Here is a 26,447-nt window from a genome sequence, read left to right on the forward strand (position 1 = left end):
GCATCATCGACGCATCATACGCGGAGTTTGGGACTCGACTGCAATCTACATTGGCGTTTGTGCTACTATGAAAGCATATATGCATATAAAAGTAATGTATACGCTGCGCTTTGCTTGTTGGTTGGTATCAGCATATAATTTACGTGGACGGGGTTCCATTCTTTGAGGATGATAGACTTGGCACTGTCTGCAGCAAAGAAATTATGTTTATTGAGATGGTTTCACATTGGTGATGCGTGTTGTTGGGCTTCTACTATTAGGAACTATGCTAACGACCAATGTATCAGCGCTAGCGATGGTACTTGGACCTGCGTACGCGACGCTGGTCTCCATTCAAACATGTAAGACGCCTCGGGAATAATCAGCGCCGGTGTCTCCACTTTTCTCAGAACGCTCTTGTGCGGACCCCATTACGTCAAGATTTCCAAGGTTATCTTCTACCGTCTTCGCGACTTGCCGTCCAGTTGATCAAACACCGCCCTTGGTACATGCATCAAAAGCTCACATACATTCTCCGACAGTCCGGCACTACAAGGCAACATCCGTGTCTTCCGAGGCCGTCATCTCGAAAAAAGCTAGAAGGCGGGCGGGTGGCTCCCGTTTGTCCCCACTTGCACTCTATCCTTCCCCTGCATACGGGTGGCCTTACAAGTATTGTGGGGAGAACAAAGTAAGCTGTCAGCTACTATTTGTCCGAGGCACGTCAGTAGGAAGTCTGAAGAGGGAACTATGGGTGGCTGTGTTACTGCTCCGGTAGAGTAGATGTCCATGTCTATTGGTGATGTGGTGACGTTACTGGAAAGAAGATCATGCCGTTGACCTCGTAGCTGCTTGCCGCATTCTTTCGAGTTGTCCCGATCTTACGATGGATGGTGCCAGGGCGGTGAGGTGTCTGCAGCTCAGCGAAGGTTAGGCTTGGATGCCTGATGGTGCTATGTAGTATTCTGTGGGGACATGGACGTTAAAACGATATAAAAACTAGATGGAAGCCACCTCCATCCAGTACCACACTGTCCAGGCTGCTTCTCCCATCCTTACGTCTTGTATCATCCATCCCCTCACAAACGCTAACCTTCCACCATGAAACCCACAACCCTCCTCGCCACCCTCTCCCTCGCCGCCCTCGGCACCGCCATCCCCTCCCCCTCCCCAGACACCTCCCCATACATCACCTCCTCTTTCTCCTGGGTATCCTGGGTCGACAGCATCATCGCGGACCCCTCCACCGCTCTGTCCCCCGAAGAAGCTCTCGCCGCCTTCAACGCCGGTGCCTCCGCGCCCGAGGACCTCCTTACCAAGCGCCAAGCATTCGCAAACTGCCAACAGCTTACTTCGTCTCCGCCGTCCGTGGGCGACGCAGTGGCTTGTATTAATGATTTGGCGGGACGCGGTAGGGCGGGACAGAACTGTGATGTTAGTAGTATAAGTGGGGCTGTGCAGTGTAGGATTGGGAGTGCGAATATTGTTACGGTGAGGGGAGGGGGGAGTGGTGGGCCTACGGTTGTGAACTGGTAAGTCACGCATTTGTCTCGTTTGGTGTGGTATGAAAATGGAGGTATGCTGACTGGGTGGTTTAGTAATGATATTGCGCGTGCAGGCGGGATTATCATGGACCGTTGTACGCGTGGTGATAATACGGTTTCTGGGACTGCGTATATTCCGCAGGGTGGTGTTGCTGTGCATATTCAGCATTCTTAGAAGGAAGCCTGGATGTCTTTTGGTTCGTGGGGTTGGAGAGTTCGGGTATCGAATAGATTGCAATAAGCAGGATAGACCCTGCTTACTATGGAGTACCTAGGTATATGACGTTGTGAGAACCTTACGTTGAGCGTAGTATTACTGCACCTGAACACTGAGTCTTTGAGTACTTGACATTGGGTCCAATGAAGATTGTCTCTATGACATGCCGTTACCGTGTTTTCATAGGGCCCGCGTCCATGCTGATAACGCCATGGTAGCAAGAAGACATCCACATCAGGACCAGTACGAATCTTGTCACTAAGATGATTGTTCCGCTACAAGATTTGAGGAGCTGCAGCTGGGTTCCTGAAGCCGATAGGAACAGACGTAGTCCTCTGATAAACCGTCAGCATTCGCAATTTCCTCTCGAGAAAGAATGCTAGAATGACAGTACCAAACAGACACATCATTGTCGAATCGGGTCAATTCTGTTCGGAACGCTCACCAACCTGCCACATAGAAAATGCTTGTCGCCAGTCGTCAATCCAAAAGCAACGAAGCCGTGCAAACACCCACCTCAACACGACCTCAACGATCATCGTCAACAGCATCCCCTCCACCTACCTACCTACCTGCCTACCCCTCACCCCCCCTCTTTCCAAAGCAAGTCCAACCAGCCCTACCCAGCGGATAAATAGTAAAAAAGCAAAAAGATAGGAACAAGTCATCGCCCTTGCATCAAAACAAGCCCCCATCTCGATCGACCCACCCACACCGCAAGGTTCCCAAAGAAGCAAACAACACGCCAAACTCAACCATGCCGCAACCACTATCTCCCTTTTTCCCATCTCTTTTTACCCGGCACAATGGCAGCGGAACCTGGCGGCTGGCTGCGTCTCCCTTGCATGAGCAAACGCCACCATTCATTCTCGTTTGGCGTCTTTTTTGCATGCATGTCTGCCGAAGCGAGATAGGTAGGGTATGTAGGGTCGGGTCGGGTCGGGGGGGGGGGCCATTGATTGGCACGAGTCAGGTGCCTTGCCTGCCGTGCTGCCAAAAAAAGAAAAAGGATGGAAAGGAAGAAAAGGGGAAATTGCATGGTTACATGGATCAATGGAGATCAATAATCATTTTTTGCCAACACACATAGAACAACACCGCCGCCATGATTCAAGGGCTCGTCCTTCTGCGATGATGGAAATGTCATGTGAATTATGTCGTCGTGCTTTATGGCATGCATGCACAACTTTCTATGCTTAAAAAGGATCCGACGATGCGTCGCTTATCTTTCCTCGTAACCTAGCCCATCCTCGTATGAATGACACCAATAATAATAATAGTCGACGCATTTAATGCCGGAACGCGATGCAGTGAGAGAGAAAAAGTGACAAAGAAAATCGTACAGCAAATGGCGACTTTAGGTTTACAAGTTATATAGGCCGAGCTAGGAAGCGGCGGAAACGTGTGATGCGGGAGTATCGTACCGCAGAAGCTGGAAGTGATGTATAATGCTGGAAAGGAAATCGTATCATAGTGTAGCAATGCAGTGTGACGAGCCGAAAGGAAATAAAAGGTATTGCGGAGGTTTAGTAGGTCCCTCCTAGACTGTTCCAGGCAGCCAGGACATCGTCACTGACGCTGTCGCGCTCGCTACTCGTCATCCTTGGACTACTTGTGATGTCTTCTGGACTCAGGTGGCGGGATCTCCTTTTACCGGCGCTGTAGTAGTGGCTCGACGACTGCGAGTAGACAGACGTGCGTGATCCGGTAGAGTGAATGCTGCTCTGTCGATTTCGCGGTTCGGCGCTCGCGAGGGCCAGTTCGCTAATGTGTCGCGCGGTCTTCTTAGGGGGTTTCGAGACTGGCGGTTCCACAATGCTGGGCGCACGAGATGAGGCCTCAGAGACTGGCGTCAAGTCCCGAAAACCAGTAGACGTGGGAGGCACCGGAAATGAGATTGCCGTGGGACTGGATGCGGTCCTACTGCGGCGATGAGATGATTCAGATTTCATTCGCTCGGGCGGTGAGCTAACGACACCTGGATCGAGCATAGGAAACTCCTCGAGATCGTTGCTGGTATCACTGCTCGCCACTTTGACGAGCACATCCTGGTCATCCATGCAAAGTGCGGGCGTCATTGGCGACGGCAAGGGAGATGGGTGGTCAGTAGTTGTGGGCGATGCTATGCTAGCAGCCAGTGTTGGAGACGTAGGTGGGAACGGATCCGATTGTGCGAAACCAGAGGGCGTTGGGACTTGACGCGGTCGCCTTCCTCGACTCGCAGGAGAGTAGTTGCGGTCTGACCATGTATCGCTCATAGAACTATCGCGGAGTTGGCTGGTAGTTGGCTGGCTTTCAGTTGTTGAAGATCTGCCACGCGATGGAGCAAGCGACGACGATGTACCTACAGAGGCCCGGTGCTTGGACTTAGCCTCAGCCGATCTTACATGACTGGACTCCACAGAGTCTGCTGAAAGAAAGGCGGACGTGCGATGCGACGGAGACTTTTCCGCCTTCGACTTGAGGTGCTTCTCCTGGTCCCGTGTGGGCGCCTGCGATGCGTCCTGTTTGTTCATAGCTGCGCGTTTCTTTCTCATCAGTTCCAGTAGAGCCTCCTCTTCTGCCGTCACTTGCATGTACTTGCGCGACCCTTCCGATTGGGGCTGCGGCGCACTTGCTGACGTGCGCGCACTCATAATGCTATGTGCTGTAGGTGACACCGGCGTGGTAACAGCAGTCTGTGGGCGGGAATCTTCGTGTTCAAGAATGACCGAGGGCTGTCTCACGTGGCTTGTCCGTCGGCCACCACTGTGAGTACTGTTTCGAGGATAGTGATACGATGGGAAAGACGGCGGCTCCGGCCTGTACATCACTTCCATGGTGGCCGACGTAGACGTCGAGAGTGTGCTCATCTTTCCAGACGATTGCATACGACGGTGTGGGCGAACTTCGTATGCCTGGGCTCGTCCAATGACAATCTCCCCAGAGTAGTCGCCGCTGTCTAAGCTCTTGCGGACGTTGCCCTTGCGAGACCGAGACCGGTCGTCGTTTTCATCTTCAGACGAGGAAAAGGACAGTACGCTAGAGTCCTTGAGGTTGGTCTTGGAAAGGGCAGACTCTCTAGTCTTTGACGTAGAATACGATCGATAAGTGTCTACTGAGTATTGGCTGGGTGAGGTTAGATGAGAAATGTCAACAATGTCCTCGAGCGCAAAGCTGTCGCGTTTGTAGGCTGGAGTAGAAGCCTGCGATCGGCGACTGTAGTTGGATGCACTCCTTCCTCGCGAGGATTCACCAACGGTATAGCCATGGTCTGACACAATAGGCTTGAGATCTGAATATGCAGCCTCGGCGTCTAGCTGTTGCGTTTCCTCCTGGCTGTCTTCGCTGTCCTCGTCGAGCGCATCAAACCAATGTTGGACGCCTTTTGGTGGCCGTCGTACATGTATCTTCGCATTGTCATACTGATCCCTCTTGACTTTACGTGCGGGACTCGCTGGGGCCCTTGTTGGAGGACTCTGGTACTTCACGTTGGTCTTCTGCAACTTGGCAGATCCTGCTTGTTGAGTCGGCTGCCTCGTCATGGGGCGAGGGAAGTACTCCGAGTTCATGGACATGGCAGCCGGTGAGTTTACCATTTTGGTGGGCGAAAGCAATGTGCCATAGTTGGGTCCTTCGCTGTTGTCCTTGGGCTTGGGGAACAGTTTGGAGAGGTCTAGCCGGGCGGGTTTGCTTTTTCGAGATTCCTTCTTCCTAGTTTCATCTAGCATGGCAGGCGATAGTGGACTGGCATCGTAGTTGTCGTAACCATGGTCCGTCAATACCGGCGGTTGTCCTCGTCGTAACGCTCTATCTCGCACTGCCGAATCGGAGGTTTGCTGTGAGATGTACAGGGGTGACGTCTTCGCGTCGTAGTGCGATCGAAGGGTCGAGTTGGACGTTTGTGGGTGCATCCGGTGACCGATGGAACCGTTGTCGGAGCCCTGCCTGCTTTCTCCAGTATAGGTGCGTCCCAGGATGTTGGACGATGGTCGTTTTGACATGCTGGGTCGTTTCAGGTACCCGCTGTTCTCCGTAGCGGTTTGCGAGTTTTTGTCGTCGATCTGAGAGCCGAAACTAGCCTCGGAGACGGCAATGGATATGAAACCAGGACTTTGTGGGACAATCGAGTGTCTTGACGTCGAGCGATGCAGGACGTCGGACGTCCCCAGTAGTCGATGTGCTTTGCTGGACGTATCTTCGTGACGGGAGGGCCTTTCGGGGCCAGAGGGCAGTGATGGGGCAGGGTGGGCGTCGCGGTCGTCGGTTTTGGTTCGCGAGCGGCGAGGGAGTGGGAAGGAAAACTTCTTGGGTCCGCGGTCGCCGCGAGCCATGATGCCTGAGACAGCCGCAAGTGGGCAGAGAGATTGGTGGCTGTGATGCCTGTCGTGGGTGCGACTCAGTAAAGTTAGAGATACGATGGTGGAGACTGAATCGCGGTCTATGTCGGCGCTACAATGGCAATGGCCACATGGGGTGTAATTGCGTCGAATGGCACGTCTTGTGCTGCCACCGGCCGGCGCTGGCAGGACATGAAGTGATGTTTGCTTTTGCGTGCAGGGAGGCGATCCGATATGCAGTGGAAGAAGGCCGGCAGCTTCGACGGAGGAATCCAAGGGTTCGATAGCGGGCCCCTACGGCGATGCTACACAGAGCGCTAGTCCGGCGTAGGCTGGTTGAGTGCTGTCTGCAGGAACGGCAGCGCGGCGCGAGTAGTACGATGTTATGCAGCGACAGGTCGGGACTATCAGGTTTGCTGCGTGTCGGCCACGAGGGGGACGAGGGGGACAGCGGTTTAAAGTGGCAACTCTCTCGAAATCCCAAGACATTGGGAGAGGGCGGGTATAACCCGCGAGTTATCACCCAAGGATCCATCGAATTTACCGCTTGCGAGGAGCTGGTGATGGTAGGATCCGCATCGCAGTCGGCTTCAGGGGTCACTCTTGTCCAAGCGTCGGGCCATGCACGGTCCACAAGCCACACTTTCTGTGTTGCAGACATGCATACCCTGAGCTTCCGTCATATGACAGCTCGCCCTTTTCTCGTCCAAATTTGCGTCGGAGCGGAAATGCGCGGCGACGAGCATATTCGTCGGTCGGCCGTCGCCGCACAAGACGGGACTGGAGTCCAGTGCTCAGGAGAGAAAAATCCTACAAGTGGTTGGGAAGGACTAGAGCTCGTCGTACCGAACTTTGTAGGATTGTCCATGCGTCAGTAGACGACACTAGCACCCACCCAGGGCCTAGTCCCAGGGCAGCGGTGATATGATTCCCCGTTGGACGCCGAACATGAACGATAGTCTCCGACCGAGCCCCAACGTAGAGTGACAACCTCGCCATTCCTCGCCAATTTCCACAATCTGTACCTGCATCATGTCGTGCTGCGTTCCCCACCGGATTCCCTTCCGACTCACCACCATCGGCCCATGTCGCACAAGTTGCATGTCGCCTCGTATCCATCCATCATGTTGCAAGACACGTCGGGTAGCAGCAGCTGTGCAGTGTCCACATGACGGGGTGTTTGGGCCTGGGAGCATCTTCAGGGGTGGGAGACGAGCTGTGCGATTAACCTTTGTCTTTGCCTTTCCTGTTTCTCCATCGCCATGCTGCGGCTATCTCCTGGTGATCATGAACATCTTCGCGGGGAGGCACGAAGCCAAGTCGGCTTTTCGTAGATCCGGCACCGTCTAGCGAAGAAGCGCGGTCCCTCTCCACGCGCTCCACCACAGCTGTCTTGTTATTAGGTTCTTAGGTTATTATACGTAAGCTGACCTGTGTCATGTACATACGCGTCGAGACATCAGTATAGTTTGTCTAGCGCTGGCGCGGAAGCTCGATGCTGTCGCAAATGCTTGGTTATAGATTGTACACTTGGTCAAGTACAAGAGACGGCCCGCACATTGACGACCGCCCTTGCTGCCTGAGTCGATCGATCCAAACATGCGATTGCAATACACTTTGGGCACGCAAATGAAGCTGAGTGTGAAGCTGATCAAACTCGGCCGAGCACATGCAGTGGTGTCGAGGCGCTTCGGAGTTCTCGCCGCGTTGTTGTGAACATGGCCTGCCCGCAGGTTCTGATGCGTGGGAAGGTCGTTTCATCTTTGTGGTGCATCCGCCTTGTTGGTAACCATGATTGTTCTTCGGAGCAGGTCCCAGTGGTCGTACTGTTAGTTTCTCGCTTGTAGGTTTTGAATGCTATGAACCAGACGCATTCGTGTGATATCGGGCATCAATGACAGCTAGAAGAATATTGGCTCGCCATTCAACGTGTTTGCGCGTGATCCTTGTCATCAGATGCCATGTGAAGAGATCGAGGGAGGACAGACATTGAGTTTTCTCATCGTGGCTTCCGCATTGGTTGCAGTAGGAACCGTGATGTCAATAGGGTAGGCGCGAAGGAGGTTCCTGCAACGGGAGAAGCGACAACGATGTGAGTGCGGATACGAATGGAGGGGGTACGCGGTTGAGAAGAACGCATGGTGCAGTGGTTTAAAAGAGGCTATTGTCGCCGTGTCCCGAACGAGGTGCGATGAAAGAAGTCTATCGTAGTCCATCTTTTGCTTGAGAGACGTCAGTGAGCTCCTCCTGCTGCCAAGATCATCGAGCAAGCCCACGTAAACACGAGCTTGTGCCTGCAAACTCAAGTCTTCCCAAGGCTGTGCAGGTAAGATACTCTAGAGGTATACGCTGTGAGTTTATTCTTAAAGCCGTAACGTAGAAGCTTGTGTACCCTTGGGTCAGAGTGTAGTTTTTAGGGTACAAAGCAGAAAAGTCGAACTCGTTCGTATGAGAGTGTTCCCGTGATGTCGAAGGGACACCTGCACGTGAGCAAGGATTCCTGGCTCAACTCAAGACGGCGGTGTAGGTGTAGCAACGAGTTGCGGTCGCTACTTGGAGACTACTGTTAGCTTCGCAAGTGCATCTTCATAGAAACAGCTGCCTCTGTGTAGCAATGGCAGAGTGTGAGTATTCGTGCTTATCGGAGTGTCATGCAATGCAGCGCTTGTGGCGTCGTACAGCCGTGCCGCTCCTCCAACACTGCTTAGCTAACGTGTACGCAGCCTGGACAGTCTCAAGGAAGAATAAATACCAATAGGCTGCTTGTAGCGGTGTGTATGTGCGTGTGTCTGGCGAGCAACGGATGGAGAACAACAAGGGCAGTGTTTGTTGTCGTGTTTTGCCACGCCAGAAAAGTCGATGGGACGGCTGACCGAATCATACGAACGCCGCACTGGCCGTGTCAATATACCGCCGCCCGCAGCGCCCGCAAGCTGCAGAATAGCTTGCTTGGGTCGTATGAAGCATATCTAGCTCCTCGATGGCATGGAAGATGAGAGGTCTTTGTATGGGGTCGAGACAACGTCAATACTTTCTGCAGCAGCTGATGCACTTGGCTGGAAGGACGCCCCCGAGCTTACTTAGCACTGCGCAATACAGACGGCATGTCGTGAAGGTGGTGCGGTTGACATGGGTGAAGAAGCGCTAGCCGGCCCACTGCGAATGCTCTGTCAGTGCCTACGTTCGTCTACCCAAACCCCACCAGCACTGCCAATCCACACGCAATACCCGCCAGAGGCCATATACACGACCGTCCTTCGCTCTCCCCGCTTCCCTGCTGACAGATACGCTGCCTCCGTTGCCGGCACTGCAGTGTCCCGCGTTTCAACTACGGGCATCACGTCTCCACACGCTCCTATCTCTCCCTCGGCGGCGACACGTCCGATAGCCACGACGAGCGATCCCCGTGACGGCCTCGACGAAGCTGCAGACGACGTGCGTGTACCTACCGGCTGGCGACATGCTCACCTACTAGACCCGCTGTCTTCTCCCGCGTCATTCCTGCTCCGCCGAGCTCGCGCTTCGGTCCCGAGGTCAGAGGTCCCGGAACATCACCACTAACGATTCCGCGAGCCACTTCACTCGGCAAGTGGATCGAACAGCCTCTTCGATACCCATCCTCGCACCCATCACCCACACCTCAAAGAGCATCCACGCCCTCCGTCACGCCCGTGCACCATGGCCTCGACTGCTGCAGGCCCCAGCGCTGACGGCGTGGCCACGACGGTGCACACCGAAGCCACAGACCCGTATGCCACCATGGGACAGTTCTCCTTTGCGCCGGCCACCAAGACGACCGTCGTCACGACCACATACACGACCACGACCACGTTCCCGCCCTTGTGTGTAAACGCCCCCGGCAGCCTTAGCGAGCGAGACCCCAAGGACTACCCGCTGGCCCACGTCCAGGCGCCCGAGTCAATACGCAAGTTCTACTTTGAATCCGCAGGCGAAATGGCCTACTTTGAGGAGGCAGACGCTGCCTCTGACAAGGTGCGAGAGGTACGCTATTTCTACCCGCCAGGGATACGCCTGCAGCTGAGGCCTTTGACGTTGCAGCCGCCGTTCTCCCCCCAGCTAACACTTTAATTGCAGCAGAAAGCACTCCGCCAAAACCTACGATCCGCAAACGGGACCCTCAAGAAGGTCGAATCCTACGACGGCCCGCCAGTTTTCGCGACACCCAGCCGCTCGACGCGTCCAAAGCCACGCGCTCCTCACCAGGCGCTCCGTTCAGTCTCCGGTCGTCGGAAACGGGACAACGCAGACGATTCGCCGCCGCCACCGTCAATCACAAAAGCCGTCGAGCTGCTCGGTATACATCGCCAGAGCAAGAAGCCCAGGTTAGAGCACGACAAGGACGCTCGCATACCCTCCCGTCCCACGTCGGATGAGATGGAGGATCCACACCTCGCTACGCCCGACACAGACATGGCCGGCCTCGGCTCGTCCAAACTGCCAAAACTCCGCACCAGCCATCTACACAACTCCAAGCCCAGAGCTTCGTCGCAGCAGATCGGACCGAACCAAACGCCGCCTCGATGGCGGCTTCAGGAATCGAGTACCCGCTCATCACACTCTAGAGGTAGCCTCTCCGACGACCGAGAGCCGACCCCCGAGCCCTCCTTCCCCACGGGTGTATTCGACGGCCCAGGCGTAGCTGCTACACCCCCAATTGCCGAGTCGGATCTGGAACCTGGTGGACCTTTTGCCGAAGACGCATCCTTCACGCCCTCACGACTGACTCCTCTCGACACAACTTCCGCGCAAGATGTAAGCCTGCCCAGCCCCAGCTTGTCGCCCATCACGGCTGCCGCCAACCTCGCGCAACAAATCAATGGTGGGGCGTCCTTTTCAGGCGCGGAAATGGATTCCGACGTGAACGATGTATCAGGACTTGACCTGTCACAGGAGACTTCAAGCAGCTCGTACACGGGCGACTTTTCGCTGTTTCCTGGTGCCCGACCGCGTGACAATGGCGACAGTTCCAACACGCAACTGCCTACCCCTTCTGTCATGGACATACCGAATATGCTCAACTCATTCGATGCGCTGCCAGAGCAGATGAAGTCGTACGTCTTGTACCAGATGCTGCGGAGGTGCAAGAAGCCGACCCTACACTTCGTTGCAGATGTCGTTAACCCCGCCCTTAAACGCGACTTCATCGCCTCGCTACCCACCGAACTCAGTCTTGAGATAATAAGTTATCTCGATGTCAAGAGCATGTGCAGCGCCGCACAAGTGTCCAAGTACTGGCGGAAGCTCACCGATACCCACGAGTCCGCGTGGAAGGATCTGCTAGACAAGGACGGATACAAGCTGCCGCAAGGCGAGCTGGAGCGTGCCGTGCAAGAAGGCTGGGGCTGGCAATACCCTCATTCTGCTGACAGCTACGAGCGGGACCTGAGAGCTCAATCAGTAGCCTCGAGGTCCGACAGCGAAACCATCTCAGGCTTTTCCGCATCTAGCCCGTCCAGCGGCTTCCCAGACCAGGAGGGTACAGTGACACGATCCTCGTCCACGCGTCAGAAGAGAAAGGCCACCAGTAAGCACGGCAGTGCCAGTGGCAAGAAGGCTCGCAAGAGCCGTACCTCCACCAGGGCACAGGCTGCCCTCTACTCGCATCCTGCAGATTACCAAGAAGGCCCGCATGCTTTTGCCAAGAGAGCAGAAGCTGCCATCTCCGATCCCAACGTCGGCCTGCCCGGCCTTCGTGCTATGCATCTTTTCAAGTCTCTGTACCAAAGGCATCATCTCATCCGCAAAAGCTGGATGGCGGTAGACACAAAACCAAAGCACATTGCGTTCCGCGCACACCAGCGCCACGTGGTGACATGTCTGCAATTCGACACAGACAAGATCTTGACTGGTAGTGACGACACTAATATCAATGTCTACGACACCAAGACAGGAGCGCTACGAAGCCGCCTTGAGGGCCACGAGGGTGGCGTGTGGGCGCTCCAGTACGAGGGGAACACACTTGTATCCGGCTCCACCGACCGCTCAGTGCGAGTATGGGATATTGAGAATGGAAAGTGCACTCACGTATTCCAGGGCCATACATCCACCGTCAGATGCTTGGTGATCCTCAAACCAACTCAGATTGGTGAAACTCTTGACGGCCAGCCGATCATGATGCCCAAGGAGGAGCTCATCATCACTGGCTCACGAGACTCGACCCTCCGTGTCTGGAAGCTTCCCAAGCCAGGCGACCGGGGTATCATGCAGACTGCTGCCTCATCCAACGACCACGACAACCCGTACTTTATTCGCGCTCTGACCGGACATCATCATTCAGTACGTGCCATTGCGGCACATGGCGACACGCTCGTCAGTGGCAGTTACGACTGTACCGTTCGAGTGTGGAAAATCTCGACTGGAGAAGTTCTGCAGCGTCTCCAAGGTCACTCGCAGAAGGTGTATAGTGTCGTCCTCGACCACGCGCGCAACCGTTGCATTAGTGGCTCCATGGATAACATGGTTAAGGTCTGGTCTTTGGAAACAGGTGCTTGCATCTTCACACTCGAAGGTCATACCTCGCTTGTCGGTCTTCTCGACTTGAGCCATGAGCGTTTGGTGTCGGCTGCTGCCGACTCAACCCTCCGGATTTGGGATCCGGAGAATGGACAGTGCAAGAGCCGGCTCTGCGCTCACACAGGTGCCATTACCTGCTTTCAGCACGACGGTCAGAAGGTCATCTCTGGCTCTGACCGCACACTCAAGATGTGGAACGTGAAGACGGGCGAGTTCGTCAAGGACCTGCTTACAGATCTGAGCGGCGTTTGGCAGGTCAAGTTTAACGAGCGCCGCTGCGTTGCCGCTGTTCAGCGCAACAGCATGACGTACATCGAGGTAAGCAACTAACAGTGAAAGGAGCTCGTGTCTTTTGAGCTGCCTCTCATTTGCACTACACCCTGAAAAGTTCTTGCTGACAGTGTATCAGGTTCTTGACTTTGGTGCCTCTCGTGACGGCGTTCCCGCTGATCAACGAGGACGACGTATCGTCGTCAATTCTAGAGGCCACGAGATCGAAGACGTCTCGGAAGGCGAACTAATTGACGTGGAGGCTTAGGCCTCCTCACTCTCTCGTTCAAGACGGAATATATGATTACACAAATACACCCAGCATACCTTTGGAGCCGGCGCGAATGTTTCCCCACATGTTCAAAAGCGATACCCATCACGCGCGTTCTGGCGAATGACTTGACGACACGGCACCCGAAATCTATTCATCCGGGTGGCATTACGAACTACTCTTATTAGCCTGGCTCTGGCCATTACCGTACACCTAGGTGGATGAACAGCATGTGTGCTAGGATACGGTGTTTCTTACATTTGCATAGCTATGGCGTTTACTATCCGGGGGCCTGCATCGAGCGTCTACGGACGACAGCCACATGAAGACTTAGGTACATAATTTTATTTATAAAGTTTTTTCAATGTTTCTCCTCGTAATGAAGCTGTGCACGTCTGGGCCAAGACAGGGCTGGTGAAAGCGGGATGACGCTACTGCCCCACAAAAGTGTGGCTCAGGGTCGCAAACACCCCCAGTCCACATTAGCAGCTCGCATGCACTTTCCGACGCTGGTTGGAGATGCAGCCTCTTACAAACAACACCTGATGCCGGCGTACTTCTTCCACCTAACCCTCGAGCTTTATCCCTCGCGCTCGCCGCCGGACAAGACGTTTACCCCTCCACCGCACTCCGACATCTTCAACTCGCAGTTTCCGGCCCACCGCCGAGCGTCGTGGAGCTCTCCCCCACCACCACCATCACGCGCCTATAGTAGCTTCACGAAACCCATAGCCTCTAGTAGTGAGGCTAGTCAGGTTACTGCTTCCCGCGATCGCCAAGCTACCGCCCGTCGATTCAGCCAGCGCACGCGACCATCCTTTTCAGACCACCACGATAGTCCCGTGCCGGTCGTTAAGCCGCCGAAGAGACCGGCGCATAGACGGACACAGAGTTTTGCGCATAGAGATTGGAGGTTTGATACTATATCCATACTCAGCATCGACATGAACCACCCCTCACACGCGCCAAACACCGGCGGTCTCGCGACAAAGGGCAAGTTCATACCCTCGGATCCGAAAAATACAGAGCTTGGCTGGGGTGTGGTACATCTCTACCGCGATGGACAGGAAACGCCAGGCCTGTACGACGAGGTGGACGGGGCGAACAAGGAATTCAACGAGGAAGACTGTACCACCCTGTGCATACTGGCAGTGCCCTCATACATGACACCATCCGACTTCCTGGGCTTCATGGGCGAGCAGACTAGGGAGGAGGTTTCCCACTTCAGACTCATCCGGACAAGCAGAGCGAACAAGTACATGGTGCTGATGAAGTTTCGGGAAGCCAAGAAAGCTAGAGCGTGGAGGAAGGAATGGGACGGCAAGGCTTTCAACAGTATGGAGGTAAGATGGCATATTGCTGCGATCAAAGGGCGATGGCTAACAGCGACAGCCCGAGTATTGTCACGTTGTATTTGTCAAGTCGATCAATTTCCAGAGTGGTGACTCGAACCGCGATCCTACCTCATATCCCGATATTACAAACGACCCATTTGCGCCCGCACCGACCGAGCAGCCTACTGCTCCCCTCCCACCAGCTGGCAGTGTCTCTTCGCCAGTCGAAGGTCCATCCATCGCTACCTCCCTTACTGCAAAACCACACGCCCCACCTACGCCTGCTTTGGTAGAGTTACCCACTTGTCCTGTCTGCCTCGAACGCATGGATGAGACAACAGGACTCTTGACAATTCTTTGTCAGCACGTCTTTCATTGTGCCTGTCTCGAGAAGTGGCGGGGCTCAGGCTGTCCAGTCTGCCGCTACACACAAAACGACGCCTTTACCTCAAACCGTGGCGCTGACGGTGAGAGCCCAGACAATGAGTGCAGCGTCTGCGGATCTACACAAAACCTTTGGATCTGTCTCATCTGCGGCAACATAGGGTGTGGTCGCTACGACTCGGCGCACGCATTCGCACACTACGAGGCAACGAGTCACACCTATGCCATGGATGTGGTAACGCAACACGTCTGGGACTATGCAGGTGACGGCTACGTCCATCGGCTCATACAAAACAAAGCAGACGGCAAGCTCGTTGACATGCCAGCCTCCAACCAGTCCTTCAGCGCAACCGGCATGACAGGCTACGCCAACGATACCGTGCCACGCGAGAAGCTGGATAACATGGGTGTGGAGTACGCGTACCTGCTTACCTCGCAACTCGAATCCCAACGCGCATACTTTGAAGAGCAGCTCGAGCGCGCAGTCGACAAAGCGGCCAAAGCGGCTTCCGCCGCCGACGAAGCAAGCCGTTCTGTAGCCTCGTTGTCCCAAAAACTCGACAAGCTATCCACCGAGCACGAACAAGCAACAGCGACCATCGCCTCTCTCACAAAAGAATCCGCTCGCAACGCTCAAAAAGCAGCGTCGGCATCCGATCTCGCCCGTAAACTCACAAAGCAGTACAAGGAAGAGCAGATTGTGAACGAGTCGCTCATGGAACGTATCAAACACTTGGAAAAGAAGGCTGAAGAAGCAGAGAACAGGGTAAAAGAGCTTGATGCACAGAAGGCGGATCTAGAGGAGCAGAACCGCGACTTGAGCTTCTTCATCTCGGGCCAGGAGAAGCTGAAGGAGATGCAGGAGAATGAAGTCATGGGGCTGCAGGAGGGCGAAGTCGAGGGCGGGACGGTGGAAGTTGCCGAGAAGAAGGGCCGGAGAAAAGGCAAAAAGAAGGCTTGAGGTTCAATAAAGCATATATGTATGTGGAATAGGTGGAGTTATGGTTTAGCGGCATGCATTGTGATGGACGGAGTTGGTTTGTGAAGCTTGTCAGATACCCCCCCCCCCCCCACATAGAACGTTGATAGTCCTGGCTAGGGCTTTTTTTTTATCACACACATCCATCATCATACGATAATAATAATAATCATCACCATCACCACATGTCATCACGAGGAAAAGAACAGTGAAGATAGACCACTAAATTCGCAGTGAGCAAAGGACTACCCAAACACCACACTACCCAACATTATACGCCCCCATGAAGATGCATCCAAAAGAGAAAGAGAACAAGAAAACCAAAACAGAGCTCCCAAACTAGTATATACACACGTTTCATGTATCTGTGTCCGAAAGGAAAACACAACGTCGTCCCAGGGAACCAGCCGTGTCGGTCGTCAAGTCATGTCATGCTAAAGTCGTGAATAAGGGGTAAGAAGGATTTTTTTGGACTCGCAACCATGGGTTAGAGAGTCCAAAAAAGAGAGCGTGGTGGAAAACAAAGGATTGACCGGTTTGTGAATGCATGGATGTGAGATGAGAGAGAGAGAGGTGGTGAGAAACGCCGATATGTATCCGTTTTGCGCCGTTGGGAAGATCAAGGTGGTTGTTGTTGTTGTTGTTTGGAACGTAGATGCAGGGTTGATGAGGTGCTATCCAAGTGCAGGCGAGATGGTCGAGAGCAGCCAAAGTGGTAACAGATGATGGGTAGCCTATGTCGGATCGTGACATCCAATAGTTTAGATCCAGTCGTCATCCACGATACTCTTGCTGCCAATGGCAATTTCCCTCTCGAAGCCCAGGCCAAGACCAAGACCGACGTCCATCTTGGGTGGTGCCTGGAGCTGTGGTGGAGGCTCCGTCTTCTTCTTGGGGCTCTGTTTGGCCGGGCTCACGTTGCCGTCAGAGCCCATGCGCACAGTCTTGACGTCCCAATCGTCTTCAAGCGCAGCGCCGATCCAGACCCGGACGCTGTCGTGAACAGCGCCGTAGTACTTGGGGTTGCAGGCGCGGAGGTGGCCCATCAGCTTCTCGAAGCCGGAGACTTTGAGCTCTTGGCGGAACTCGTTGCGCGCTGAGCGGGTGGGGAGTGAAGCCATGATGCCGTTGAGGAGATCAATGTGTGTGGCGAGGTAGTTGGTCGCGTCCCATTCCACACCACCGACGTAGGGCGCTGCGGGCACAATAGCACGTTGACCGGGGAAGTGAGTCTTAGCGTAAGACTTGTCTCCGGTCGGCTTAGGTGGAACGGGGATGACGTTGAGGTGGTGGATGAAGATCCAGAAGACCTCCTTGGTGACGTTGGACAGCTCCTTGCACCAGACTTGATAGGGTCGCGGTTGGTGCATCTGGAGAATGAACGGAACAGTGGACGCCTGCTTCTCCTTGATTGGGTCCTTGAGATACTTCATCAACTCGGTAGCACGAGTCTCGAGCTCAGCCTCTGGTGCCATGGAGATGTGAGCGAAGATGATCTCGATAATGAGTTCACGCGTAGTAAACTCGCTCGGACCTTTGTGTTCTTCGTCGAAAAGCATAGCCAGCAAGGCTGGGTACAGTGTCGACGAGATCTCGTTGAGCTGCTTGAGAGCGGTAGCAGTCGTGCAGAGTCCCTTGAGACAGCGTAGGAGTTCGTGAAGAAGAGTATCTTCGTGGTCCTCGCGCCACTCAATCTCCATGATCCGGTGCAGCAGTGCGACCAGCTCAGTCATACCGCCGTCCTGGATGAAGTTGTCAACCCAGTCGACAGTTTCGTTGCGGATCAACAGGCGGAGTTTGTGCAGCTTGCCGACCTCGACGTTCTGCGGCTTTGGGGTCTTCTTCAAGTAGGAGATGAACTCGTCAGCCTTGACTGATTTAGCTCCGTTGGACACAGATCGGTCAGAAGCGTTCGACCTCAGGGATCGCATAGAGGGAGTCTTGGGGATAGCAGTCTGCTTCGATGACGTCTTGCGTTCGCCCATCTCGCCGCCCCTCGGCTTCTTTGTAGGAGAGTCATTCCTGTTGAAGGTAAACGTGCGGCTCCTCGGACGCTCACGCTTAGTCGAGTTTGCTGACTTGTCTTGCGCCTCGTCCTCTGCATCTTCAACAGCAGATCCGTGTCGTGACTTGGATGACTTCTGCGACACCTGCTTGGTGTTCTCGCCAATGGAAGAATGCGCAGAGTTCGTTTTCGCAGTCTGTGGTACGTCAAGTTTGTGCATTCGAACAAAGTCGGCTTTGACCTCTAGCTTCAGTGTCCGCATCTGCGCACGCTGATGGGTGGGGATATTTCGGGATTCCTGATATTGTTAGCAAGGAGGGTCAGCTAGACATTGGGCGAGCACTTACCAGAACCTCCTCGAACTCGGCGTCCACCACCTTGGGATCAGGTTTGGCAGAAGCCGGGGCACTTTCAGCTTGCTTGGACTTTCCGTTAAAGGCAGCGACGGCGGCCATGACTCGGTTCTGCTTCTTGGTAGGGCTGGGCGGAGGCGCCATATCTTTGAGGCTAAAGTCCTTGCTGCCGGTGTCGGTGCTCGCTCTGCTGAGTATGGGCCTCGGCGGCTTCGTAGGAGAGCTGTCCCTGGTGCGTCCCTCGTTGCCCTTGGTGTCGGATAGAGGAACACGCTCGTTGCTCCGCTTGCGCGAGAAGGTCTCGAGTAAGGAGGCAGTGGAAGTCGACTTGGGCACGAACATGGACTTGGGTCGTTCCTTCTGGGCAGGTCGGAGCGAAGGCTGACCAGTCTCGAAGAAGTTGCGCTGTTTGGTGGGGGAGTAGTCTTGGGGGGTGTAGAGGGCAATCTCGTCCTCGACGCTCCGGCGCTGGTCGTTGAGAGGGACTTTGCTAGTGGTAGTGAGCTGCTGCTGGGAGCTAAACTCGGCCCAGATGGGCGTGCGAGGCGGGGCCTGTGCGTGCGAGGTGCGGGGTGGTGTGGTGTTTTCCTTGTCTCTGCTCTCCTTGACGGGCGACTTGTCTCGCCTGCCCTTGCCGAACATGGCAGCCAGGTTGCTCGACGACTTGGTCTTCTTGGGGTTCTCGCCCGCCTCGGCCTCCTCCTGCGATCGCCGTGCGTCGAATGATTTCTTGCAGGCGGGCTTGTCCTCCTTCCGCGCCAGTGACCGCAGCGACACGGAGCTGAGCGTCTTCTTGTGCAGGCTCTTCTTGGGGCTCGACTTGGGATCCTGCGACTTGCGCGGCGACGGCGGGCCGAAGGGGTCGTTTTCTGTGTGGTTTGCCGCGCGCAATTGGCTATGGGGATGGTCGGGCGGGAGCAAGGGCGCCTGGAAGCTGGAGACGGGCATGTACGGCGGGTTGGATATGTGTGCCGTGTGCAGCGCAGCGCCCTCGGTCGGCGAGCGCCTGTGGCCTTTATTTACAATAATAGACTTGAGCACCGAAGCGGATTTGTTGCGTCGATGCCCTGCAGCGTGTGGTGCGGCCATGCCCGGCGTCGCCATGATGCTGCTCCAGTGAAAAAGATGATTGTGGAAGCGTGTACTGAGGCCAGGGCCGGGAAGAGAAGGCTTGAAACGTGAATTGTCTATAGCACAAGGACGGCGGGCATATTAGAGGAAGGCGACGAGGCAGGTCGACCGTCCGTTTGCGGATGCGCGGTGGGTAAACATTGGAACCCGAAACCACAGCAACGACGCGGCTAGCATGTGGGGTGCACGCCAATGCATGCCACCGCGACGCGCTAACTGCTATCGACGGCCTAATTCATGCTTATCCTGTGCATCCGTCATCGTTGGCAACCATCGAGACCTGGAGAAACCGTTTGCCCATCGCTGTTTCTGCGGCCGGGGTGGCCTCCAAACGCCTCTCCACACACGACCTGCATCGCCCCAATCACGCCCCATCTTGCATCGTCACCGTCGCAAACCTCTGGCCCGAGTCTCTAGCACAACATGTCGTCGTCTTTTGGTGTCTGTGTTGTGCACATGGTGGAAGAAGCTAGCATCTGGCCTCGGGAGGATTGACCGCTCACAACAACGCGACATGACAAAGCGAGAGCCATTGGTGTTGTTATGCAGACGAAGCCGATGGCGCACTGACGTCGATTGTTTTTCACAACACGGGAAGCCACGCCCACGTACAGAAGCGAAGGATGTATATTGTGTTGTGAAGACCATTATACAACGCCCGCTACCCAGCTAGTAAGCAGCGAGCAGCCAAACTTTCCTCAGCCAACAAAGTCATGATGCCGCCCACCTCCCTGCGTATGCTACCACACACCCGGGCCCCCTCTCACAACCTGTTCCCTCCGCGTCATCTCCCTCAAAGAGAGTTCGCCAAGCCCCTCACGGTCCTCCTTCGCCTCTCCATCTCCCCAATCCTAACTATCCCTCCCATGATGCTCGTTCCCTCGTCTCCGCATCCCGCCGTGCCAACACACACCCCCCTGGTGCTATCGCCACAGTCACAGACGTTGGGCATGCACGCCGTGCCGACAGGGCAGTCGCTTGATCTTCTGCACTGAACTACGGTATTATTGTCCGTACAGTCAGTTCCGTCCTTGTCGTAGCAGACACCAGCGCCTTCCATGGTCGTTGCGCAGCGACATGTCGTAGTCCCGTTGCTGGAACCGCACAGACGGTCGAATGAGCAATTCGAGTCACAAGCAAACGACGCACAGACTCCGTTGAAGCATCCTTTGCCCGCAACACAGGCGTTGTTGCAGCGGCCACAGTGAAGAAGGTCGGTTTTGAGGTCACGGCAGCCCCCGTCACAGAGTGCAACGCCCGGACCTCCGCAGATCGGTGGGCTGGGTGTTGCGCTCGTTGTGGACGCAGTTGATGATGTATCAGAAGACGAAGAGACCGTTGTAGTACCGACTGATGAAGAAGAGGACGAGTGTGAAAAGGTCGATGGCTCGGTGGTGCTGGTCGAGGACGAAGAATTGCTGCTGAATGATGTGCTCAAACTACTAGAAGTAGATGTCAAGCTAGTGGATGATGACAGCGATGACGATGAGTCTGTACTGCTCGCTATCGACGACGAGGTAGTATCCACCGACGAACTCGAATCGCTTGCCGTCGGAGTCGCGCTGCTTGACGATTCAGATTCAGTGCTACTAGTCGAGGTTGTTGGGATGCTGGTGGATGGGACCGATGAAGTGTTTGTGAACGAGACGCTTGAAGTGCTGAGCGAAGCAGACAATGTGCTACTACTAGAGCTGTCGGAAGAAGAACTAATGCTCACGGAGCTTGAAGTGTCGGATGACCTCGAAGAAGAGCTGCTGGAATGACTCTCGGAAGAAGTCGTCGAAGACAAGGAGCTTGTCGGTGTGGCACTTGACGAAGAATCGGAAGAGCTCAGTGTGCTGCTTGTGACAGGGGGTTCGTCTGAAGTAGTCGAGGAGCTGCTTGATGCCGTCGATGAGACGCTCGGAGTAGTAGACGGCTCGCTAATAGACGAGCTACCGGAACTGGAAGATGCCGTAGTTGGCACTGTCAAGGTAGAATTCGAATAGCTGGAGAAGCTAGGTGTAGTTGGCGTGCTCGAGCTGCTAGATTCAGTCGACGAAATTGAGAAGTTTCTCGTACTAGAGGGTGGTGTGGCTGAGCTCGAAGAGGAGCTATCCGTACTGGTCGACGTTGTAGCCGAGCTTGAAAAACTATCTGTGCTGGTCGATGATGTAGCTGAACTCGAAGAACTACCTGTGCTTGTAGAAGACAATGTGCTTGAAGTCACACTACTAGCAACACTGCTAGACACCGAAGAAGGCGTATGGGTGTTTGATAAAGTCGGAGTGCTGGCTGAAGACGAAGGAGTAAACACTGGGCACGACGTGCCAGTCGTCGAGATACTAGTAATCGTGGTGGTCGCAGTATTGGTCACAGTCTGGATACAAAATCAGCCATCACACAGCCTACTTCAGCGCAAGACTCACAGTTCCAAGGTAGGTCACTATATCTGCGGTAATGCTCGCACAACTACATGCGGACGAGTATGCTGGTAGGTTACAGGCCTGTGTAGCGTACGAGGGCTGCGTGCCATAGACCACCGTTGTAGACCAGTCAGTTGGCAGAACTTGTCGAATCCATAATCTGGCCTCGTCCGAGGAAGTTGGGAGCACTATGGGACTCGTAGTGGTGGGTGTCAAAGTCGGAGGGCATGGTGTTGTCGTGGTAGAGGTTGTTCGAGTAATGATCGTGAGAGTGGTACTGCATGAATTGTCAGACGATTCAGTTGTCTTTCATGGGCTACAAACATCGGGTGCCAGATGACGCTTGTAGTGAGGACGTCTTCGCAGTCCTGCGCAGCTTGAATAACGCGAGGCAGGCCGCCATTGCCCCAGACTGCGCGATAACAGTCGTTCTCGGAGCACTGCTGCCTAGTGTCGAGAACTGCCGCCAAAGCTACGGAGAGGCTGAATAACGGAGCGAAGGTAGAAGACTTCATTCTGACTTTGTAACAAGTGTAGGTTGTTCTGAGTTGGTGAGCACGCCTATCAACCAAGGGGCTAAGGCAGCCTTTATAAGTCGTTCTGTCGTCGAAGAGACTAGTTACAAAGTTGCTGAGCCCAAGGCTCCGCTATATGTTGTCACGCCAATCCTCGACTTCGCGACGGCTAACCAAGTAGTATCGGTGGCGGCTATGTAAGACACGACGGTGGTTATCATCCTCAAGCGAAGGTTCCTGGCCTAGAAACTAGCGTACTGTTTAGTGTCGCAGACTGGCGTTTTGGCGTTCATGAGGCCGTAGTCATCATCGAGAAATCAGTGGCATGTCAGGAGCTGTAGGTCATATGTGGACAGACGATGGGTACTGCAATGTTCTGCCCCACCCAATATGTCGCATCTTGCAGTAGGTCTCAACACTCCTGATGTTGGTTGTATATAGCTTTGCTGGAAGTGAAGTAGTATGATGGCACAGCAGATTACCATTGATTCGCATCTCCAAAGGCTAGACAGCGATCCAGCCCCGTACTTGACGATCGGCGTCCTTGGCGTACACAGGTACGATACGGTCAAGACTCCGCTCCATGACAGGCCGGAGAGGCCAGGCACTTCAAGCCGTTTTCGAACTTCGTCTCCAAGGCCCGTGGCGGAACATATGTCTCAACAGTTGTGGTGGCCGAAACATCTGAGCAGCAACACGAGCATTGAGACTGTGGGGTACCTTACAGGACGGTAGCCTCGCAGATGAATCTTCATCATCTCTCGTGACACCAAGCCTCACGCAGCAGATACCAGTCTTCGTCCAAAAGAGTGTATCTCCTAAAATGTGCCTGGTAAGTTGTGATGTGTTGGCATCGATTCGCATGAAGGCTTTCCAGTTATTTTCATGTGTACTCGAGTATTGTAGGAACTCCGAAATGCGTGTAGTGGAAATCCCATGTCTGATGATGGGCGTTTTCACTAGCAATAGACCGTGTCGTACCAGCTGTCTAGGCGTCCGCATTCAACATCTAAGTTGCAGGCTCCACGCCACCAGATTGTGAGTGCGACAACCTTACGCGTTCGTGAAATGTTCTCGTTTACCGAGACATCATGTACTGATCGGTGGTACGAAGTAGAAAGAACGTGATGTTGGTATTCGTCTTTTCGATTGCATATCGCCGGCGCCACACATTCCTAGCCCCGACATTTCGTATGAGGATTCGCATTTCTTGCTCCGTCGGTTCCTTGTACAATCCTCTCCACTCTTGCAAGGAGGTAAATATACGTCGATTACATCGGCCTACCAACGAATTCCCGGTTTCTCTCAAGAAATATTTCCTAGGCTGAGTTCAGGCTGGCGGGAGGAAGTTGGCGTAAAGTATCCCCTGTACCAAGCAATATATGATACCACCTTGGACATACCACCTTGCCTTTTGCGATTCTTTCTCTGTACCAGCTGTACTTTGTGAGTCTACCAACCACGTAGCGACAACCAGATACCATATTGGATAACCGGAAGCGATTCGGTTCACAATCTGGACATGGAAACTGGTAACGGCCGTTACAGCCAGAATTAGTTGTGGCAGGGCTAGTTCCGGTAGCTTGCATATGGCGGAGTTTCCGTCCCTGGATTTGGCTGTTCCACTAGTCTGGGGTACAGGGCGCCCATGCAACGGGCGCTGAACGCCACTGCGGAGAACGGTGACACTCGACGTAAGAAGCAGCCATGACATTGGGGCCGCTAGTAGAAACAGAGGCAGGTTTGACAGAGTCCAGTAGCGGAAGAGTCCTACGTTCCTGGAAGAGGTCAGCCTAGGCAGATGTTGTATGGAGATCGCTCACCAGTAGTGACTTTGTACCCACGAGTAAATGCTCGGGAAGCTCTTATCACACCATGGCCTGTATCCAGAGCCGTGCTCTCGGTTACAGAATTCCGCATATGCTAGAACCTGCGGTCCGAGGAATGCCAGCGCTATCAGACTGCCAGCCACACATGTGACGGTAATCCTTCGCAGATCATGCATACTCCACTGGCCAGATATGACGGAGGGCATGTACCTTGCAACATCGTATAGGAGAATGACGCCGCTCAGTAGACCGTTGCTTCGCATGAGCGCCGCTGCAGCAAAACAAATGCCAGAGCCAAGCTTCTGAAAATCTTCTTGGATCGAGGACATATCCGTCCCAGCTAAAGTCTGAGACTGGGCGTAGAGGAGCATGCCCGCAAAATTCAGCAGGGAAAACATAGCTTCCGCATAAGGCGCACACATGAACAAAGACGCCGGCGTCAGAATATGCAAGACAGCGGCGATGAATGGGATGCTCTGTCGTCGTTGTGGTTCCAGGACCAAGGTCAAGAGGCGATACAGCACTAGCACAGAGAGAAGGTGGCAGACGCTAGAAAGGATGATTCCGGCCCAGACATAGTGGTGCAGGGAAGCCTGTGTATTGCCAGCCATGACTAGGAGATATCAGTGCCGAGCCAAAGAACTGGGCCACCGTTGCTCACATTGACCGGTTAGTCTCAGAAGATACGAGTACGCCCCGCTGAAGGCCCACGCTTGCTCGTGGACGAGGCCCCGTTCAGCTGCTTTCACAAAGTACAGTGCATCCCAACGGAGTAAATTGAGAGCAAGACGCTCACGTCGAGCTAAGACGCTGGCCTCATGGTGCCGTTGAGAGTGCGCATTGAACAGTATGAGCGCGGAGGTGTCGTAGCCAGGACCTGGACAGAAGGCTGCAAGCAAGAGAAGCAATGCTTTCCACAAACAGAAGATGATGACCAGCTGCGTGATCCGTCCCTTCCCACCCAGGCCGAATGCGTTCATCGTGTCGCAGTTGAGGTTGTCGTGGTTAGTGGTCGAGAGCGACTACCACGTTCCGATTGGGCAGATCCTAGCGCCGGCGGAACATTCTTCCGCACCGCACGCACTCGCCTATCTGCATTTCGGTCGCGACAACTTTTGCGCCCGCTTTCGAACGTTTCGTCAAGTCCACCGTCGCCAACCTCACCCTTCGTCGACCGCCGCCAACACACCAGGTAAGCGCATATCTTCGCCATGAATGCTCGGTAGCATATCAACCGCATGTCTCTCTACGAGCATGCTGCATGCACATGATGGCTAGAGTGTAGAGCGGCTGAAAGGCCCTCTCGCTCTTACGAGATTCAGACCTATAGTGAATGAACATTCGCTAATGGTTTCTGTTCTCTATGACAGCCTCGACAATGCCTCCCAAAGGATCCGGAAAGAAGCCTGCGGCTTTCCCCCAGGCCACTTCCAAGTCGTCTGCCGCCAAGAAGACAAAGGTCTGCCCATTCCGCAAGATTTTGAATGCCAGCGCTAACAAGCAGCAGAACCCTCTCATCGAGAAGCGTCCCCGCAACTATGGCATTGGCCAGGACATCCAGCCCCAGCGCAACGTCGGCCGCATGGTCCGATGGCCGTAAGCAACCCCCAAACCGGTCGTGCTCTGCAGATACTGACAACGCGTAGCGCTTACGTCCGTCTTCAGCGCCAGAAGAAGATTCTGAACATGCGCCTGAAGGTCCCCCCGTCGATTGCCCAGTTCCAGCACGTTGCCGACCGCAACCTGGCCACCCAGGCTTTCAAGATCCTCAACAAGTACCGTCCCGAGACCAAGGCCGAGAAGAAGGAGCGTCTCACCAAGGAGGCTACCGCCGTCGCTGAGGGCAAGAAGAAGGAGGACGTCAGCAAGAAGCCCTACGTCGCCAAGTACGGTCTCAACCACGTTGTTGGCCTGATTGAGAACAAGAAGGCTTCCCTCGTCCTGATCGCCAACGACGTCGACCCCATCGAGCTCGTTGTCTACCTCCCTGCTCTCTGCAGGAAGATGGGTGAGTGCTAGGAATGCGAAAACTGCATATGACACACCAACTGACATTCCTTAGGTGTCCCCTACGTTATCGTCAAGGGCAAGGCCCGTCTCGGTACGGTCGTCCACCAGAAGACCGCCGCTGTTCTCGCCCTCACCGAGGTCCGCTCCGAGGACAAGAACGAGCTCCAGAAGCTCATCACCGCTGTCAACGATGGCTACCTCGAGTCACACCACAAGGACGCTGCCCGCCACTGGGGAGGTGGTATCATGGGTGCCAAGGCCAACGCCCGCATGGAGAAGCGCAGGAAGGCTATTGAGAGCGCTATCAAGATCTAAGCAGGTCCTGAGGTGCTTTGAATATTTCATGATGACTTTACGGCGTGTCTCTT

General features: G+C 54.5%; 6 protein-coding genes across 6 annotated transcripts; 4 read left to right on the forward strand and 2 right to left on the reverse strand.

Moving 5' to 3' along the window:
- Positions 1–1,013: 1,013 nt before the first annotated feature.
- Positions 1,014–1,698, forward strand: ACET3X_001722 (uncharacterized protein; the record flags this gene model as incomplete). The annotated part of the gene is made up of 2 exons (XM_069447045.1): positions 1,014–1,511; positions 1,578–1,698. The coding sequence occupies exons 1-2, from the start codon at positions 1,081–1,083 to the stop codon at positions 1,696–1,698; spliced, it is 552 nt and encodes a 183-aa protein (XP_069311964.1). The 5' UTR covers positions 1,014–1,080.
- Positions 1,699–3,266: 1,568 nt separating this feature from the next.
- On the reverse strand, positions 3,267–6,053 carry ACET3X_001723 (uncharacterized protein; the record flags this gene model as incomplete). The annotated part of the gene is made up of 1 exon (XM_069447046.1): positions 3,267–6,053. One exon carries the CDS (start codon positions 6,051–6,053, stop codon positions 3,267–3,269), a length of 2,787 nt encoding a protein of 928 aa, XP_069311965.1.
- A 3,684-nt stretch (positions 6,054–9,737) lies between these two features.
- ACET3X_001724 (uncharacterized protein) lies at positions 9,738–13,131 on the forward strand (the record flags this gene model as incomplete). The annotated part of the gene is made up of 3 exons (XM_069447047.1): positions 9,738–10,061; positions 10,155–12,911; positions 13,003–13,131. 3 exons carry the CDS (start codon positions 9,738–9,740, stop codon positions 13,129–13,131), a joined length of 3,210 nt encoding a protein of 1,069 aa, XP_069311966.1.
- Positions 13,132–14,078: 947 nt separating this feature from the next.
- On the forward strand, positions 14,079–15,813 carry ACET3X_001725 (uncharacterized protein; the record flags this gene model as incomplete). The annotated part of the gene is made up of 2 exons (XM_069447048.1): positions 14,079–14,477; positions 14,527–15,813. 2 exons carry the CDS (start codon positions 14,079–14,081, stop codon positions 15,811–15,813), a joined length of 1,686 nt encoding a protein of 561 aa, XP_069311967.1.
- Positions 15,814–16,592: 779 nt separating this feature from the next.
- Positions 16,593–19,293, reverse strand: ACET3X_001726 (uncharacterized protein; the record flags this gene model as incomplete). Its single annotated transcript, XM_069447049.1, has 2 exons — positions 16,593–18,134; positions 18,184–19,293. The coding sequence occupies 2 exons, from the start codon at positions 19,291–19,293 to the stop codon at positions 16,593–16,595; spliced, it is 2,652 nt and encodes an 883-aa protein (XP_069311968.1).
- A 5,706-nt stretch (positions 19,294–24,999) lies between these two features.
- On the forward strand, positions 25,000–26,394 carry ACET3X_001727 (60S ribosomal eL8 domain-containing protein; the record flags this gene model as incomplete). Its single annotated transcript, XM_069447051.1, has 5 exons — positions 25,000–25,261; positions 25,440–25,528; positions 25,577–25,665; positions 25,716–26,077; positions 26,132–26,394. 5 exons carry the CDS (start codon positions 25,000–25,002, stop codon positions 26,392–26,394), a joined length of 1,065 nt encoding a protein of 354 aa, XP_069311969.1.
- Positions 26,395–26,447: the final 53 nt, after the last annotated feature.

This window comes from Alternaria dauci, chromosome 1, assembly GCF_042100115.1.
Source record: "Alternaria dauci strain A2016 chromosome 1, whole genome shotgun sequence".
Classification (NCBI taxonomy): Eukaryota; Fungi; Ascomycota; class Dothideomycetes; order Pleosporales; family Pleosporaceae; genus Alternaria; species Alternaria dauci.